Consider the following 21,435-nt stretch of genomic DNA (forward strand, 5'->3'; position numbering starts at 1 on the left):
CAAATAAAATTACATTACTGATAATTATTCTATATTAACTGACCAAAATGCATTCATGTGTTGCTTTATTTATTTCTGTACTCTGTAGGAGGAGGACAGCAGGCAGATACCAGAGTAAACAGAAATAAAGGGACAGACACAAAAAACATTTAGGTAAATATTGAAGTTAGAATGCAAGAGAGCAGTTTGATTCCTTTTCAATGTAATATAATAAGCTATCAACAAACACCATAAAATGCCTTTATATCGTTTTATTTTCTATAATTTCAAGACAGAAAACAAATATAAAATACCATATCCATTACATATAAACTACATTAATTAAATGCATACATTATATTAAATGTATATTAAATATAATAAAAATTATAAATGAGAATGTACAGAAGTTTTAAACTTAACAGGAAAGAAAAAAATAAAAGAAAACTGAAAAAATAAACAAATAACAGGAAAGAGTTTACATAAAGTTGTCAATCAACTTATGTACTAAAGAAGATCAAATAAGCAAGGATCTATCAAAAAAACCCAGTCTCTGGTTAAGAAGCCCAGATTTGGAGGCAGGTTGAGAGGGGTTGCATCTGCTGTGGATAGCATCTGCTAAATGTGTTCATGCAAAACAATCTCAACCTGAGAAAGATGACATCACAGAAATGGATACACTACAAAACAGAAAATCAAGAAAAGCCAAAACTGACTTCTGCTGCTTTATGTACAGAAATGGTATTTCCAACTTTGTTTCCCTCTCTGTAATACACATATGTTCCATATCTCTAAAATATTATCAGTTTCACATGAACTTTCAATATGAAAAAGAGAATTATAAACCTACCTGAGCTAAGAACCTATATACATAAACAGGCTTAGTTTGTCCAAAGCGATAAACTCTGAATATACTCTGGATGTCATAAGATGGATTCCAAGAAGCGTCGAATATAATTACTCGATTAGCAGCTACCAGATTAATTCCTAGAGATCCTGCTTTAGTAGAAATGATAAATAATCGTCCTCTGAAAATGAAAATATAGAATAAATGCTTCAGTAATTAGTACTTTACAAATATTTTAATTACAATATGACTTTTTGATACTTAGTTTTTTTGTAACTATCAAGAGTTCATAGAATTCATTTCTTACTTACTGAAGAAAATAATATATTATCTAAGGAGTCAGGATGATAATACATATGCCCAGGAAGAATCCTATTGTTGGAAAATAAAATCGTCTGATTTAAGAATAAAGATGAAATGAAAAATCAAATATTTACAATGTAGTCAAGGTTTTATTTACAGATTTCTGAATAAATTTAGAGAATTTATATGTAACTTGAAAGTCTATATTGTATTGGGTACAGCTAGGGGCACTAAGTACATCAAAATGAAGGAAAATGCAAAAGTAGGTGAATATGTAGGGGTGACTCAACATTTATAATACAGCATAAAGAATGTAAGGAGAGGCGTTAGGCAGATGCAAGGTACTGAGGTAGATAAAACAGAAGCAAGAAGACAGACACGGGGCTCCAGGAAGGGTGTCTAAAGAAAAAAAAAAAAGAAACTGATAGATTACCTGATTTGTTGGAACACAAGCATTTATAATGTTTCTTTCTTTCTTTCCCTTTTTTTTTTTTTTGAGACGGAGACTCACTCTGTCACCCACGTGGGAGTGCAATGGCGCAATCTCGACTCACTGCAACCTCTGCCTCCCAGGTTCAAGTGATTCTCCTGCCTCAGCCTCCTGAGCAGCTGGGATTACAGGAACACCACCATGCCTGGTTAATTTTTGTATTTTTAGTAGAGATAGGGTTTCACCATGTTGGCCAGGCTGGTCTTGAACTCCTGACCTAAGGTAATCTGCCCACCTCGGCCTCCCAAAGTGCTGGGATTACAGACATGTGCTACCATGCCTGGCCAGGATTTACAATATTTCTACAGGATAATTTAGGAATGAATTGGTGATAGGTATATAGAAAACTAAGCAAATGGTAAAAACGAATCAATACTTCAGCAAAATATAATAAACGAGTACACGAAAAAGGAAAAACAATCACAGTATTCAAGTGGCTTACAAATATTCACGTAGCCACAATAAAGAAAATACTGCAAATTAATTTAGGCAAATATTATGAAAAATCATACTGGGAAAACGAGTGAGGAAAAGTGTGCATGTGCTTGTGGTAAATTACTACCTTACACTTTAGAAAGGATGTATGTAAGTAAGTAAGAATTGCCAAGAGTTGAAATTGGTTACCTCCAGAAAGTAGAAATCACAGGTAGAAAGAGGTTTGGTCACGGGACTGGTTTTTATTTGAAGCCTTGTAAAACTATCTGTTTTTTAAAAATATGTAAATATATTACTTTGATATTAATGAAAATTTAATTTGAAAAAGATTGGATAAACACTTTTTGAAAATAAAAACAACTCTAAGGAAAAGAATTACTCAGTTCCACTCCCCAGAAACAACCTCCATTCAAATCATGATATATTTCCTACAGGTTTCTTTTTTTCTAAATATATACTTTTTAAATTTTGCAGTCAGGATAATAACTGTATATACAATATGTATTATGAACATTTCCCCAAATTTCTTGGTAAACATCATGCTTGGTAGCTGCATAGTATTTCATTGGATGATTGTACAATAATTTATTTAATAATTTGCTTATTGCTGGTAACTTACAGAGTGACAAAAATCCCTGGAATATAATAAGCTCTCAATAATCAACACAAAATGTCTTCTTTTCTTTCATGAAAGAAAATTAATGACTAAAATGCCATACTAATTACATTTATAGCATTCATTATACACTAGAATGCAAAGAAACTCTAAATTTAAATGATGGGAAAAAGTTTACAATTTAGTCTACCAATCATATTATATACTAAAGAAAAATCCTGGTATAAAATAAATAGAGATACTAAATTCATGTTTTATGTCAATTTGGAGCTGCCACACATCTATGAATATAGACTATAGAAATTATCACAAAAGTTGACCAATTTTGAAGAAAATGTATTTATCACAGTGTTATTTTACAGTAGCATAAGGTTGAAAATTAAACAATATGTATAACATAGAGAAGTAAATTACACTCTGGCTATGTTACCATTAAAAATCCAAAATAATATGTTATGTGGAAGAAAAGCAGAATATAGAGCCTTACTAAATACAATTGCAAATGCATTAAAAACAAAACATATAAACACAATGTTAATAGTGGTTCTCTGTGGTCAGTGGGATTATGATGACAAGTTTCATCTTTATACCTCTATAACACATAGTCATTACAGAGAATAAACTGTAGCGTCTTTCATTAGAGGACATACTTGAAGGTATATGGGTAAATGCTGGTCCAAAATTATTCCAGTTATTAATATCTATCCCACATAAGCAAAAGATGGCATAGAGCTATACAAAAGAATCAAGCATATAGAATGGTATAAACTATGTAGGTTAAAAAACACACATACATACATACATACACACACACACAACACACATGAAACCTTAAAGAACTTCAATACGCAAGTCCATATTGAGATAAACTACCCAATACATTTTTTAGATATTCTTAATACTAAGTATTAGTATTAAAGTATATGCTCAAAACAAACATAATTAAAATATAAAGCATTATTTGCATAATGCTCCTATAAACCATCTTATACGTGTCTTTTGATAAAAGCATTTCTGTCAGGTACATATCTAAGAGTGGAATTGCTGAGTCATAGGGTATTTACATGCACTGTTAAACTGAACAAATTGTTCTATAAAGTAGTTATTCCAATTCATATTCCCACCAGCATTATATGAGGCTTCCAGTTGTTCAGGTCCTTGACAACTCATGGTACTATCTTTTTGTTTTTATTATAATCTTTCAAAAACAGTTTAAGGTTCACAAAAATTACAGCAGTCGAGCTCCCATATCCTTCACTCTCGGCTTCCAATGGTAACCTACAACTTATATAACAACAATACATTGTCAAAACCAGGAAATTGATGTTGGTATGAACTCAAGTACAGAGCTCATTTGGGTTTCATCAGTTTTTTGTTTGATGTATAGTGCTACAAAATTTTATCATGCATGTAGAATCACATAACCATTACCATAGCAGGATACAGAACTGTTCTATCATCACAAAAAAACACCTTCCTTGTGTTATCCCTTCGTATTCATGCCCTTCCCCTAACCCTAAACCCTGTCAACTACAGATCTGTTCTCTATCATTATACTTCTGTCAAATCAAGAATGGCATTTTCCAGTTAGCATGAGATCCATATAAGTTGTTATTGGATCAGTAAGCTGAGCAGCATTCCATTACATAGATATACCACAATTTGTTTATCCATTCACATGTTAAATAACATTTGGTTGTTTCTAGTTGAGGACCATTCTAAATAAAAGCTGCTGTGAACATTTGTGTTTAGGTTTTTATGTGAAAATGTTTTCATTTCCATGGGATACATTTCTGAGAGTGTAATTGCAAGGTTATATGACAAGTATGTTTAGTTGTTTAGTTTTGTTTTTTTAAACTGCCAAATTGTTTCCCAGAATGGTTGTTATTTTATGTTCCCACTAGTAATGTAGGATAGATCTAGTTTCTCTATATCCTCACAAGCATTTAATGTTGTCACTATTTTTTATTTTAGCCATGCTGATAGGTGTGAAGTGACAACTCATGTGGTTTTAAATTACATTTTCTTTCTTTTTTAGAGACAAGATCTCACTCTGTCTCCCAGGTTGGAGTGCAGTGGCACAATCATAGCTCACTGCAACCTCGAATTCCTGGGCTCAAGTGATCCTCCTTCCTCAGCCTCCTACGTAGTTATGACTATAGACATGTGCCACCATGCCCAGCTAATTGTATTTAATTTTTTGTAAAGACAGATTCTCACCATGTTGCCCAGGCTGGTCTTGAACCCATGGCCTCAAGTGATCCTCTCACCTCAGCCTCCCAAAGCCCTGGGATTGCAGGCCTGAGCCACTAGCCTCACCTAAATTACATTTCCCTAATGGCTAGTGATGCTATCTTTTCATATGCTTATTTGACATGCATAGCCTTCTTCAGAGAAGTGTCAGTTCAAGTCCTTTGCCCATTTACTAACTGGGTTGTTTTCTTTCTGAGTTCTTTATACATTCTGAATGAGTCCTTTGTTAAATATGCAAATTGCAAATATTTTCTCCAAGTCTATAAGTTGTCTTTTCCTTTCCCTAAGAGTCTTTCACAGACAAAAGTTTTTATTTTTGATTAAGTCCAATTATTGATTTTTTATTTAATGGGTTATATGCCTTTGGCATCATGACTAAGAACTCTGACTAACCCTAGATGCAGAAGATTTTCTTCTGTTTTCTTATACAAGTATAATAGTTTTACATTTAGATTTATGATTCCTTTTGACTTGATTTTTTAAAATATGGGTAAGGCTAAAGTAAAGGTTTTTTTTTGGCCTATGAAAGTCTAATTGTTTCAATACCAGTTTTTGAAAAGGCTATGCTCTCTCCATTTAATTGCTTTTGCATCTTTTGTCAAAACCATTTTTAACTTGAATTTCTCTGATAATTAATAAGGATCACCATGCTTTCATACATTTATTGGCCATTCAGATATCGTCTTTTGTAAAGTCCTGTTCAAGTTTTTGCCCATTTTTCTATTGGGTTGTCTAGTTTATCCAATTGATTTTTAAGAGTTCTTTATATATCCTGGATGAGACCTTTTTATATCTATGTATTGGAAATAGCTTCTCCAGCTTTGTGGCTTGCCTTTACACTCTTAATGTGAAATGACGTTTGTATTAGTCAGGGTTTTCCAGAGAAACAGAACCAAAAGGAGTTAAGAACTTGTGTGTACGTGCGTGTGTGTGTGTGTAGACATATTACGGCATTAGCCTCACTGTGATTATGGAAGCTGTGAAGTGCTACAATGTGCTGTTGACAAGCTGCAAAACCAGGGAGCTAATCGTATAAATCCTGGTCCCAGTTCAAAGGCCTGAAAATCAGGGGGTAGGGTTGTGGGTGGGGGCAGTTGGTATAAGTCCTAGTCTGTCTGAGTCTGAAGGCTGAAGAACCATGATTACCAATCTCCAAGGGCTCGATAAGAGGGATGTCCCAGCTCAAAGAAAGAGAGAGCAAATTTGCCCTTCCTCTGCATTTTTGGTCTATTCAGGCCCTCAATGGGTAGGATGATGCCCACTCACACTGATGAGGGCAATCTTCTTTACTCAGTCTATTAATTCAAATACCCTTTCAGGAGCACCCTCACAGACATATCCAGAAGTGTTTTATCAGCTGCATGGGCATCTCTTAGTGCAGTCAAACTGACACATAAAATTAACTATCACACCTTTGGTGAACAGAAGTCCTTAATTTTAATGAAGCCCAAATTACCAATCTTGTATATATACAAGGAACAGAAGGCAGCTCTGAAAAGTCAGAAGGATGAGGCAGATGGGTAGGGCCCTCAGGATATAAAGGATAATGTGGTACTGAGTTTCATGGGCTACCTTTTTATTTTTAAAAGCTTGTTTTTTTTGAGACAGGGTCTTGAATTGTCACCCACACTGGAGTGCAATGGCATGATCACAGCTCACTGCAGCCTTGACTTGCTGGGCTCAAGCACTCCTCCCACCTCAGCCTCCCAAGTAGCTGGGACTACAGAAATGCACTAATGCACCCAGCTAATTTTTAAAATTTTTGTGGAGATAGGGTCTCACTATGTTGCCCAGACTGGTCTTCAACTCCTGGGCTCAAGTGATCCTCCTGCCTCACTTCCCAAAATGCTGGGATTACAGGTGTGAGAGCCCAGCTGTTACAGACTTTCTTTCTGCCTCATGTATCCTAGATTGGTTCCTGAAGAACTCCAGAAGGTGCTGTCAAAAAAATCTCCAAGAAAAGCCTACCCTCCAGCCAAAGGACCAGGAAAGGGGCAGCACAGCAAGACAGAAAATGTTAGGATAACCACTCAATTCCAACCAAACAGTACAGCAAAAAATGCAGCTGAATCCTCACCTTTCTACCGTAACCAAGTTATAACAAGGCACTACCAGGGTGGGGTCAGAGAAGTCTGATTTCACAAGGTCCTCCCTGTGACCCAACAGTGTCAATGAAGACCATGTAGGGAAACAATACATCCACCCACACCCAGCAGTTACAAGAAAACCCCTTCCCTTCCTACTGGAATTATACCACCATCCAATAATAACTAATGAGTCACCCCCTGTGATGTCGGTGGAGGCCATCTGGAAAGAAGTAAACAGGTAATCTTGAGCCTCTGTCCCCCCACCCAGCCAAGGTAATACCAGTAGAGGCCTAGTGAGGAGACTGAACTCCCACTATCAACTGGCAACAATGTGGTAGGGCGCCTCATGCCCTGCCAAAACATTTGTCAGAAGATGCCTACTATACCAAAAGATTTAAATAAAATCCAGCATCTCATGATATAGTAACCAACATGCCCAGTTTAAATAGAACTTTCTCATAATAAGAACCAGAAAAATCTCAAGTTCAATGAGAAAAGACAATCAACAGACACCAACACTGAGATGATATAGATGTTAGAATTGTCTGACAAGGATTTTTAAAGTAGTCATTATAAAAATGCCTCATAAGCAATTATTAACATACTTGAGACAAATGAAACAAATAGTCTCAGCAAAGAAACAAGAAGACATAAAAAAAGAATCAACTGAAAATTTTAGGCTGGGCACAGCAGCTCAGGCCTGTAATCCCAGCAAGTTGGGAGGCAAAGGCACGCAGATTACTTGAGGTCAGGAGTTCCAAACCAGTCTGGCCAACATGGTGAAACCCCGTCTGTACTAAAATTACAAAAGTTAGCTGGGTGTGGTGGTGCATGCCTGCAATCCCAGCTACTTGGGTGGCTGAGGCATGAGAATTGCTTGAACCTGGAAGGTGGAGTGTGCAGTGAGCTGAAATCTTGCTACTGCACTCCAGCTTGGGCGAGAGTGAGACCCTGTCTCAAAAAAAAAAAAAATTAGAACTGAAAAATATAACAGAAATTAAAAACTCAGAATGTGTTCAGTAGAAAGCAGAGAACAGAAGATTTGGTGATTTTGAAGACTAAACAACAGAAATGGCCTAATCTGAACAACAGAGAAAAATGGAATGGAAAAGAGACTCATGTACCCATGGGACTATAACAAAAGATTTAATATTTTTGTCATTAGAGTCCTAAAAGAAGAGGAGAAGGAAGGAGGGGCTGAAATTCAAAGAAATAATGACTGAAAATTACCAAAATATATTAAGAAACATAAACCTGCAGGTTTAAGTAGCTGAATGAACCACAAACAGGATAAACCCAAACAAATACGTGACAAAATATATCAGTCATCTTCCAAAAACGTAGAAAAATAATCTTGAAAGAAGAGAGAAACGACACCTTATCTAAGGGGGGAAAAACAATTCAAACTGCAGGTTTCTCATAAGAAACCAGAGAGACAAGAAGGTAGTGACACATATTTTTCAAGTACTGAAAGGAAAGAATTGCCAACCCAGAATTCTATATCCAGCTGAAATACCATCCAAGAATGAAGGGGAAATCATTTGTTGCCAGCAGACTTGCTGTTAAAGAATGGCTAGGCCAGGCATGGTGGCTCACGCCTGTAATCCCAGCACATTGGGAGGCCAAAGCAGGTGGATCACTTGAGCTCAGGAGTTCAAGACCAGCCTGGGCAATATGGTACAACCCCATCTCTACAAAAAATACAGAAATTAGCCAGGTGTGGTGGTGTGCACCTGTAGTCCCAGCTACTTGGGACGCTGAGGTGGGAGGATGGCTTAAGCCTGGGAGGTCAAGGCTGCAGTGAGCTGAAATTGCACCACTGTATGCCAGCCTGGGTGACAGAGCAAGACCCTGCTTAAAAAAAAAGGAATGGCTACAATAAGTTCTCTAAATACAAAGCAAATGATATAAAAAAGAATACTGAAACATTAGGGAGAAGTAACAGCAAATAATAAATATGAGTCAATACAACAATTTCATTCTGTAGTGTTTTCTAAATTATATTCTATGGTTGAAGAAAGAATGATTACACTGACTGATATGGTTAAACACTTGAGACAGTCATATTATAAAAAGGGAATCAAAAGGATATAAAGAGGTAAGGTTTCTGCACATCAATTAAACTGGCAAAATGACACCAGTAGACTGTAATAAGTGTGTGTATAGGTATGATGTAATACCTACAGCAACCACTATCAAAGCTATACAAAGAGAAACACTAAAAAAAACTACAGATGAATCAAAATAGAATTTCAAAAATATAAAACTAACCCACAGGAAGGGAGGAAAAAGAAATCATAAACAAAAGAAAATAAAATGAAAGAGAACCAATTGAACAAAAAAATAAAACGGTAGACTGAAGCCTTACATTAAATATAAACGGTCTATATACACCATTTAAAAGAAAAATTAAGTGGATAAAAAATAAAACAAAAAACATGACCCAATCACATGCTGTCTACAAGAAACTCACTTCAAATACAACAACATATGTGAGTTGAAGTAAAAGGATGAAAAACTATATACCATGCAAACACCAATCAAAATAAAACAAGAGTGGTTATATTAGTATCAGATAAAACAGATTTCAGAGCAAAGAAGATTATGAGGGATAGAGAGGGGCACAGCAATACTAAACGTGCATAATAAACAACAGAGCTGAAAATATCAGAAGCAAAACCTGACAGAACTGAAGGAGAAACAGAAAAATCCACAATTATAGTTGGAGATTTCAACCTTCCTCTCAAAAACTGATAACCACATAGCCAAAAAAAAAAAATCAGCAAAAGTAAAGAAGAATACAAGAACTTCATCGAAGAACAAAATCTAATCAATATTTATAGAACACTCCACCCAACAACAGCAGAGTACATATTCTCTTCAAGGGCCAGTCTACTTGAGACATAAAACAAAGCATAACAAACTTAAAAGAATTGAAATCATACAGATTATATTTCCTGAACATAATTGAACTAGAAATCCACAACAGAAAAATAATGGGAACCTCCAAAGGCATGGAAATTAAACAACATGCTTCTAGCTGAGCCAAAGATGAATTCTGAAATAAAAATATACTGAACTAAATGAAAATATAACATATCAAAGTTTGTATAACTAAAGCAGTGCTGAAAGCGAAATTTATAACACTAAATGCTTACATGAGAAAAGAAAAAAAGTCTCAAATCAAATTAGTAATCTAAGCTTCTACCTCCAGAAAGTAGAACAAGAAGAGCAAAACAAACCAAAAGCAAGATGAAATTAAAATAGGAAAAAAAAAAAGAAAAAGAAAATCAAGGGAATAAAACACTAGTTATTTGTAACAATTAATGAAACTGACAAACCTCTAGCAAGACTAGTAAAAAGAAAACACACAAATTACCAGTATCAGAAGTGAAACAGAAGCTATCACTATAGACCCTAAAGACATGAAAAGGATATTAAGAAAATGCTATGAACAATTCTACACATACATCTGAAATTACGATGAAATGAACCAATTCTTACAAAAGCACAAACTAAAACAACACATTCAATATAAAATAGATCATTTGAATAATCCTAAAACTACTGAGGAAATTTAATTAGTGATTTTTAAACTCCCAAAAAAAGAAATCTTCAAGGCCAGAACTGGTTTCACTGGCAAATTTTACCAAACATTTAAGATTAACACAAATCCCCATAATTTTTGTCAGAAAATAGAAAACAATTATTGACTTATTTTATGAGGTCGATATTAACCTGATACCAAAACCAGACAACAACAACACGAAAACAACTGAATATATAAGAGTAACTCTCATAAATATCTCTCAACAAAATAATAGCAAACAGAACCAAGTACTATATAAAAAGAATTATCCTTACGATCAAGTGGAGTTTTATTCCAGGCATGAAAAGTTGGTTCAGTATTCAAAAACCAATCTACATAGCACACCATATTAACAGATTAAGAAGAAATAACAGATGATACAAACTGAGGCAGAAAAAGCATTTGTCAAATGTAAACACCCATTCGTCATAAAAACTCAGAAAATTAAGAATAGAGGGGAACCACCTCAACTTGATGAAGAGTAATTACAAAAAAGTACAACATGGCTGTGCATTCCTACTCAAAGAGGCTGAGGCAGGAGGATCCCTTGAGCCTAGGAGTTCGAGGCTGCAGTGAGGTATGATCACACCACAGAACTCCAGTCATGGTGATAGACAGAAACCTTGTCTCAAAACAAAAACAGAAACAAAAACAAACCCCCCACCCAAAAAAACAACCTTACAGCTAACATCATAGTTAATGAAGACAGAATGCTTTTCTCCTAAGATCAGGAAGAAGGTAAGGATGTCCACTCTCACCATTGCTACTAACTATATTACTCTTAAGTTTTAACTAGTATGAGGTATAGGGAGGGACACAGCAATACTAAACATGCATAATAAACAGAGCTGAAAATATCGGAAGCAAAACCTGACATAACTTAAAGGAGAAACAGACAAATTCACAATTATAGTTGGAGACTTTTCTTGCAGCAAGACAAGAAAAGGAAACAAACAGCATACAGATCATAAAAGAAGAAATAAAACTATCCCTCCTTGTGGATAGTACAATGATCTACTTAGAAAATCCCCAGAAATCTATAAAACAAACTCCTAGAACAAATGAAGTCAGCAAGATTACAGACAAAAGATCAACACAAAAATCAATTGCATTTCTATATCTGAGCAATGAACACATGGAAACAAAAATTAAAAATACAGTAACATTTACAATAACTCAGAAAGAGAAATACCTGGGTGTAAATCTAACAAAAGATCTACAGGACCAGTATACTGAAAACTACAAAACACTGATGGAAGAAATCAAAGATCAACGAATGGAGACATACACTGTGTTCACTGATCAGAAAACAATAAAGTTATCAATTCTCTGCTGCTAAAAGTATTACAGTTGAAAAATGATATCAATTCTCTACAAATTAGTAACAGGTTTAATACAATACCTATTAAAATTATTGCAAAACTTTTGTAGGTCTAGACAAGATTATTCTAAAATTCATATAAAAACAGCTAAAACAATCTGTGAAAGGTAGAACAAAGTGGGAAGAATCATTCAATGTGATATTAAGGCTTAGTACACAGCTACAGTAATCAAGACTATGTAGTAATGATGCAGAGAAAGACATATGGAATAAAGGAATAGAATAGCAAACTGAAAAACAGCCCAAAACAAGTATAGCCAACTGATTTTTCACAAAGGTGCAAAACCAATTCAGTAAAGGAAGTATGGTTTTTTCTTTGTTCTTTTTTTTTTTGAGACAGTGTCTTCCTCTGTTACCCAGGCTGGAGTGAAGTGGTACAATCATGGCTCACTGCAGCCTCGACCTCCTGATCTCAAGTGATCCTCCCACATCAGCCTCCAGAGTAGCTGGGAGTACTGGTGTGCATCACCATGCCTGGGTATTTTTTTTTTTTTTAGAGACAGGGTCTCACTATGATGCTCAGGCTGGTCTTGAATTCCTGGGCTCAGCCTCCCAAACCACTAGGATTACAAGTATGAGCCACTGTGCACTGCCACAGATAGCTTTTTTCAACAAATGATGCTGCAGCAATTGAACATCCACAGCCAAAAATATGAACCTTTAAACTTCACACCTTATACAAAAATTAACTCAATACAACATGGACTTAAACATAAAAGGTAAAATTACAAAACTTGTAAAATACAACACAGGACAAAGTCTTCAAGACCTAGGGCTTTGAGGAAGAGTTCTTAGACTTGACATCAGAACCATGATCAAAACAAAGAAACAAACACTGACAAACTAGATTTCATCAAAATTAAAATCTTTGTTCTCTGAAAGACCCTGTGAAGGGGATGAAAAGACAAGCCATAAACTGGCAGGAAGTATTTGCAAACCATATATCTGACAAAGGACACATATCTAGATTATATAAAGAACTGTCAAAACCCTACAATAAAAAAACAAGCAATCCAATAAGAAAATGGACAAAAAGACATAAAGAGATTTTCACCCAAGAGGATATACAATATTTGATGGCAAATAAACACATAAGATGTTCAATATAACTGGTTGTCAGGGAACTAACTGCAAATTAAGACCACAATAAGATACCACTACATACCTATCAGAACTCCTAAAATAAAAAATAGTGATAATACCAAATGCTGGTGAGGATGTAGAGAAACTTGATTTCTCACACACTGCTTGGTAGGACTATAAAATGGTACAGCCATTCTAATTAAGAGTTTGGCAGTTTCCTAAAAAAGTACTTACCATATGACCTAGCCACAGCATACCTGGGCATTTATCCTAGAGAAATGAAAACTTAGGTCCACACAAAAAGCTGGAACACAGTGTTCACAGCAGCTTTAGTTATAATAGCCAAACCTGGACAAAATGAAAATGTCCTGCAATAAGTGAATGATTAAACATCTGTGGTACATCCATCCCATGGAATACTACTCTGTAATAAAAAGGACCAAACTATTGATACATGTGACAACTTGGATGGAACTCAAGGGCATTATGCTGACTGAAAAAAGCCAATCTCAAGAGGTCACATATAGAGAATGATACCATTTACATGACAGTCTTAATATGACAAAATAATAGAGATGGAGCATAAATTAGTCATTGTCAGGGGTTAAGGTTAGTGACAAGGTTGGCAGTAAAAATGGGTGTGACTATAAAAGGGTAGTGAGAGAGAGAGAGCTTTGTGGTGATGGAATATTTCTGTATCTTGATTGTGTATATGTGGAAAAAAAGATATATGCAAACATTGAAACACTGTCAACTTCTTAGTTTTGATATTGAAATATAAGATTTAACCATTGGGGAAAATTAGGTAAAGGGTTCACAGGACCTCTCTGTACTTGCAAGTTCAGGTGAATCTATAATCATTTCTAAATTAAAAGAGAAACAAACCAAAAATAGTATCAAGCTAACGAGGCACTCTGAGACTGCTGAAAACTACTTCCAGGTCACATAAAACAACAACGTTACAAATGGTCATTATCTTAAAGTTTATTTTAATGTGTCTTTCAGATTGCTTTGGCATAAACAAGGATTATATTTATATCCTATTTATTGAAAATTACTGAGTCATGAAAAATTAGAATTTACAGAGATATAATCTAAAACATTTGTGGATTTTTTCCTTGCTCTTTTCATTTTGTTTTTTGTTTCATTTTCTGTTTGTTTGTGGATTTTGAGAGACTGCATAACATTTGTGGATTTCATGTGTATGGGTTCAGGTACTCAAGAGCAACTCCCCAAATCCATAATATACATGTACAGGTTGAACAGCCCAAATCTGTAAGTCTGAAATCCTAAATTCACCAAACTCCAAAACTTTTTGAGTGCCAACATAACACTCGAAGAAAATGCTCATTGGGGCATTTTGGATTTAGATTTTCAGATTTGGTATGCTCAACAGGTAAGAATATAATACAAATATTCAAAAATCTGAAAAAAATCCCATATCTGAAATTCTTCGGGTCCCTAGCACCCCCAAGCATTTTGGATAAGAAATACTCAACCAGTATATGCCTGAAGCATGAATTTGAATGACATGCTTTTTGGCATATGTTTAGGGGTAATTCACTAGTGAGTAAGCCAAGCTGACAGCTCAACATCTACATTTCAATGTTTTTCCCTACTAGTCATCAAGTATAAATGTCACGTGACAAGATTATATGCCACTGTCGTATTTTAAAATTTGGGAAACCTAGCAAGCCAAAGGTTTAGATTATGTTTGAGAAATTTGAGTTACTCAATAAAATTACTTCTTCACACTCATGTACAAATAATAATTTGTTTAAACATGAAAAACACAGAATATAAAAATGTATTTATTCTTTAAACAATTATATAATCAATCATATACATTTATAATTTAACTATACTCAAATCATCCCTTTGTAAGCTCTCTTAGGCTACGGGTTTTCAATAATTAATAATCTTCCTAAAATGTAACTGAAATTTCTCTAGCCTTAAGCCTAGGTCTAGTTCATGATGCTGCTAAAATTAAAACATGTTTTAAACACACAGTATAATATTCTCCATAGTTTAAAATATTTATTAAGGCATACTTCAGCCATCTTTCTACTAAACTAACCCCATCTCCTTTATCCTTTTCTTAAATGCCATGCTTTCTTATGTTTGTGTATGTGTATACGTATGCATATGTGCATATGTTTAGATGTATGTATAGTCATGTGCCACATAATGTGTTGGTCAATAACAGACAGCATGTACAAAGGCAATCTCATAAGAGTATAATACATATTTTTACTGTATCTTTTCTGTTTAGATATGTTACATACACAAATACCATTGTGTTCCAATTGCCTACAGTATTCAGTACAGTAACATGCTGTACAGTTTTGCAGCCTAGGAGCAATAAGCTATATCACAGAAAGCCTACTGATGTACGGTACACTCTATGATATTTGCATAGTGACAAAATTGCCTAATGATGCATTTCTCAGAATGTATACTGGTTGTTAAGCAACATATGACTATATATAAAACTTTTTCTTTCCAAATGTAGCTTGATTTTGTCAATTACTAACAGCTTAAAACAATATCAATACACACACAAATTGCCTTGTATCTACAGTTAACGATATTAAAATGGTCAATAAGCACATGAAAAGATGCTCAACATAATTTATCATTAGGGAATAGCAAATTAAAATCACAAGAGATACCATTACACATACATTAGAATGAGTAAAATAATTTTTTTAAAAAATGACAATACCATGTACAGACAAGAATGTAAGGAAACTGGAACTCTCATACAACTGCGGGTGGGAATGAAAAATTGTACAGTCACTTTGGAAAACTGCTTGATAGTTTCTTACAAAGATAAATGTACACTTACTATATGACCCAGCAATCACAGTCCTAGGCTTTTGTTTCATTTAAGTAAATACTTATGTTCACACAAAAACTTGAACATGAAAGCTTAGAGCAGCTTTGATTTTAATTCCAAAACCTGGAAACAACTCAAATGTCCCTCAAGTGGAAGTAGCTGAACAAACTGTGATACAGCCCTATAATGGAAGACTATACAACAATTTTTAAAAATTATTGGTATATGCAACAACGTAAATGATTCTCAAATAAATCTCACTAAGTGAAAGAAGTGAGACTCAAAAGGCTACAAATTATATGATTCCATAAGTGAATTCAGTGGGCAGGGAGTGATGACACTGTTTTGCAACCTGACTGTACCTTGCATTTGCTAAAAACATTCAAATACACAATAAAAATAGTGAACTTTATGTAAATTTTAAAATTAATTATTTTAATGTTTCTACATATACAGAAAATTTTTCCTACCTCACATTAGTTTCATCATTAAATTCTTCAGCCCACTTCTTCCTTGACTGTGCAGTAGTGGAACCATCTAAACGGTAATAGTCAATGTTTCGAAGCCACTTCCCCTCACCTGAAAATTTAACAAAAGAACACAAAAGGAATTTGATATATCGCTCTGCTTACTGGTAAGAACAGATTTTCCACCTTGCTCATCATTTAAAAGTGGGTTATATACATTCTATTTGTATAGCAAAATACATTATATACTATTCTTAATCAAGGAGTCATTACATTATAAATAAATTAACCACAGATTTCATTCAAATAGATAGTGATGAGCACAGGTATTTTTAAAGCCTATTTCATCTACATGAGAATTTCTTAAAAGGGTTTCCTTGATTAGAATCCTTAAAACTGTCAAAACAATATGATTAAACTTACATTTCGCTCATGAGGCATGCTTTAAGTTATATCTGTAAATGGCCACGTTTTTCTCCTTATCAACAACTTGATAATGATCAAATAAAAATGAGAGATAAAGAATGCCTTTATTCATTCACTGAACAAATCTTTACTGAATGCCTACTATGTGCCAAAAATTATTCTATGGGGTAGCTGCAAATTTCAGTGTACGTTTCCATTTCAAATGTGGTGTGTGTGTATGTGTGTGTGTGTAAAGGAGTACGACTTTATGAGTTAATGATATGACATGTCAATTTTAGACAGTGAGGTTAAGTTTTTTTTTTCCTTTAATCTACACCAGGAAGAAGTGAGGTGAAATTTTACCCAAGACTTGCATTGATACTAAAATACCAAGAGATTAAGGGCTTATGACATTTTTATATTTTATCATACATAATTTCTATTCTAATTATTTAACTGTAAACACAATGCTACTATTTCCAATCCAAGCAAAATTCTATCATGCCCCAGAGCCTTAAAATAAAACAGTTAACAAAACTGAGATTTATTTATGTCTTTCCAGCAAGCTCTTTAAATTTAGTACATTAGTTTAAAAAAAGATGCTTTTCCATGTTTCTTACCTATATCTTCACTGATATGGAAAACCCAGAATTTCCTTGTTAAAAATTCATTAATGCTTATGAAAGTCATTTTATTTATGATTTTTTTTTCAATTAGAAAAAAAGGCATACACATCCAAGGAAAAAAGAATTTGAGATGGATAGTTGCATAAAAAGGTAAGAGGCTGGAGTCACATTTGCATTAATTATTCACTTGAACAGGATAATTATTAAAATAAATAATCATAAATGAATGGAAAATGGTATGACTATTTTAAAAAGCATTTCAACATACTCACCTTTTATTATAATGCAAATGAATATCTCTAATACCACCTCGATGAATCCAACACTTAAAAACTGATAGAGTCATTATAGGTTAGTAGTTAAGAACACAGACTTTGGAGTGACACTCCCTGAGTTTAATCTCAGTTTCACCATTTACTAACATTTTCACTTATGGCAAGTAATTAAACTCCTTGTGCCTCAGTTTCTTTATCTGTAAAATGAAGATAATCAGAGTACCTATTGCATAGGGTTGTTATGAGGATTCAATGAGATAATATTTTAAAAACTACTTAGAATGGTGCCTGTCACATGGTAATTAAAAGCTTACTGAGTTCTTAATATTATCACTCAAGATCCCATGACAAATTACACCTGCCTCTATTATGGCACATAATATATGTGTCTGTTCCTCTTCTACACCATGATTTCCTGTAGTACCCCTTAAATCTTGCTCAGTGCTCAATACACAGTGGTAATGGTAATGGTAGTGGTAGTGGTAATAGCAGTAACTCAAAGGCAGACCAATCTGATTAGTAAACATTTGCTAAAGATAATTTACAAAATCAGAAATAAACTAGCAAGCATATAAAAGAAGTACAACCCTATTAGTGGTCAAAAAATTATTAATGAAAACAATGACAACTGTTTTTACCCATTAAAGATGAAGAAAATGTAGTTACAATACATATTAAGATAAGCATTTTCCATTTATTGATGGTAGTAAATTGGTATGTTTTTGTAACATAGGCTTTTCAATAATGAAAAACTGCCAGAACATAGAATCTAATAAAATGTATAGTGATAATAGAAAAAAATTTATTTAAGCTTATATTTAACTACAGTCAAATGTAAAAATACACATATATACTACACATATATATGTTAAAGATATGCCAAAAACTCACTCTAGAAACAAAGAAAGCGGGGAAATGAGAAAGATAAAAAGTGCAAGTATATACCTAGGAAAATGCCTAACTAGAGCATCATTCTCTGTATAAAAAAACTAGGGAAGTTACAGATAAGGGTAATTTATTCCCTTACCAGTTCAACAAGTATTCACTATGGACCTACTACATGTCTAGCTTGGTGCTAGACAAAGAGTATACAAAAATGGGTAGTAATGAACCTGTCTCCAATGATACATATATTTATGAGACAGACATAATCCCCATACAACATGGAGCACTCTGGGAAGCCCCGTGGAGTTATCTGTTCTCTCACACTCCCCATTTCCCCTTACCCACAGGCCCTGGCAAACACCATTCTATTTTATGTCTCTACAAATTTCACCACTCTAGGAACCTCATAATAGGAATCATGTAATATTTGTCCTTTTTAGACTGGCTTAGATCACTCGGCATATTGTCTTCAAGATTCATACATGTTCCACCATGTGTCAAAGTTTCCTTCCTTATTAAGGCTAAATTATGTTCCACTGTATGTATATACCACATTTTGTTTATCCAGTTATCTGTTGATGGACATTTGACTTGCTTCCATGATTTGGTCATGAATAATGCTGCTATAATGTGGGCGTACAAATACAAATACTTCTCTGACACCCTGAACTCAATTCTTGTGGGTATATACCCAGAAGTAGTACTTCTGGATCTCATGGTAATACTATTTTTAATTTTTTGAGGAACACCACACTGTTTTCCACAGCAGCTATACCATTTTACAGTCTAACCAACAGTACACAAGAGTTCCAATGTCTCCATATCCTCACCAACTCTCATTATTGTTTTTTCATAGTAGCCCATCCTAATGGGTGTGTGGTGGTATCTCATTACAGTTTTCATTTGCATTTCCCTAAGGATTAGTGATGCTAGGCATCTTTTCATGTGCTTCTTGGCCATTTGTATATCATTTTTAGAGAAATGTCTATCAACTCTTTTGCCCATATTTAAATCATATTATTTTTGTTGTTGTGTTGTAGGAATCCTTTATGTATTTTTGATATTAACCCCTTACCAGATGTATGATTTGCAAATATTTTTCCCATATGGTAGGTTGCCTTTTTACTGTCAAAATAGTAAATTTTATGTTATATATATATTTACCATAATACTAAAAAGAAAAAAAAACTACCTATAAGAAGAGCCCAGGCCAAGATGGCTTCAATGCTGAATTCTAACAAACATTTAAATAATTAAGCTCAATGCTTTACAAACAATTCCAAAAAACAGAAACAGGAACACATACCAACTCATTCAATCAGGGCAGTACTGGGGAAGGAGGTGGAATAAGATGGCTGAATAGAAGCTGCTACTGATCAACCTCCCAGCATAAACGGCAAATGTTATGACTATCTACACAAAAAAGCACCATCATAAGAAACAAAAATCAGGTGAGCAATTATAGTACCTGATCTTAACTTCATATCACTGAAAGAGGCACAGAAGGGGAAAGACAATCTTGAATCGCCAATGCCACTGCTATCTCAACCCCCAGAAGTGGCCACATGTCATAGGGAGAGAATCAGTGCACTTGCGGGAAGGAGAGTGCAGTGATCATAGGACTTTGAAATGGAACTCAGCCTACACGCATGAAGGGAGCATATAAACCTGCCCAAACCAGAGGGGAATCATCCATCACAGTGATCAGAAGTTGAGTTTTAGTAAGTCACGCCACAGTGGGCTAAAGTGCACTGGGGTCCTAAATAAAACTGAAAGGCTATCTAGGCCACAAGGACTGCAACTTCTGGGCAAGTCCTAGTGCTGTAAAGGGCTTGGAGCCAGTAAAATGGGGGCACTTGACTTAGTCAGATACCACTGGGGCGGCTAAGAGAGTGCTTATGCCACCACTCCTCACTCCTCCAATTCCAGGTAGCACAGCTTAGAGCTCCAAAAGAGACCTCTGCTTTCTACTTGAGGAGAGAAAAGGGAAGAGAAAAAGCACTTTGTTTTGGAACTTGGATACCAGCTCAGTCACAGTAGGACAGGGCCCTGGGCAGAATCGTGAAGCCCCCATTCCAGGCCCTAGCTCCCTGGGCCAGAAGGCAACCCATTGCCTTGAATCGAGGGACCCAGTCATGGCAGGATTCATCACCTGCTGACCAAAGAGCCCTTGGGCCCTGAATCATCAGCAGCAATAACCAGGTAGTACACATTGTGGGGCATGGATTAGACAGAAATGTGTTAGGTTATGGTGAGACCCAGCTTATTACAAGTTGTGGTGGCTACAAAGAGAGGCTCTTCCTGTTTGAGAAAAGGAGAGGGAAGAGTAAAGGGGACTTTATCTAGCAGTGTAGCTACCAGGTTGGCCACAGTGGACAAAAGCAACAAACGGGTTCTTGGGTCCCCAATTCCAGGCCTTAGCTCTTGAATGGAATTTGTGGACTGAGCCTGGGGCAGAGTGGAGCCCACTGCCCTGAAGGGTGAGTCTCTGGCCTGGCAGCATTCACCAAAAGCTGACTAAATAGCCCTTAGGCCTTAAGTGAACACTGGCGGTACACTGGCAGTACTCTCTGTGGGCCTGTCCTGGTGGTGGCCACGAAGAGAGGCTCCTCTGCCTGAGGAAAAGAAAGAGAAGAGTAGGAAGGACTTTGTTTTGTTATTTCTGTGCCAGTTTAGCCATAGTAGAATAAAGCACTAGGTATATTTCTAACATTTCTGGCTCCAGGCCCTGGCTCCAGAAAGCATCTCTATACCCGCCCAGGGACTAAGAGAATTTGCCAACATGAAGGGAAAGACCCAGTACTGGCAGGCTTCACCACTTGCTGAATGTACAGCCCTTGGGCCTTGAGCAAACATAGGCAGTAACCAGGTAGTG

At 35.3% G+C, this 21,435-nt stretch overlaps 1 protein-coding gene across 1 annotated transcript in view; it reads right to left on the reverse strand.

Moving 5' to 3' along the window:
• ATRX (ATRX chromatin remodeler) overlaps positions 1-21,435 on the reverse strand; it is a gene marked incomplete at its 5' end in the record, with an annotated part of 213,219 nt that overhangs the window by 49,903 nt on the left and 141,881 nt on the right. Inside the window, 2 exon segments of the mRNA NM_001009018.1 lie at positions 830-1,007; positions 16,373-16,481. Of these exon segments, the coding sequence (NP_001009018.1) occupies positions 830-1,007; positions 16,373-16,481 (287 nt within the window).

This window comes from Pan troglodytes, chromosome X, assembly GCF_028858775.2.
Source record: "Pan troglodytes isolate AG18354 chromosome X, NHGRI_mPanTro3-v2.0_pri, whole genome shotgun sequence".
Taxonomy (NCBI): domain Eukaryota; kingdom Metazoa; phylum Chordata; class Mammalia; order Primates; family Hominidae; genus Pan; species Pan troglodytes.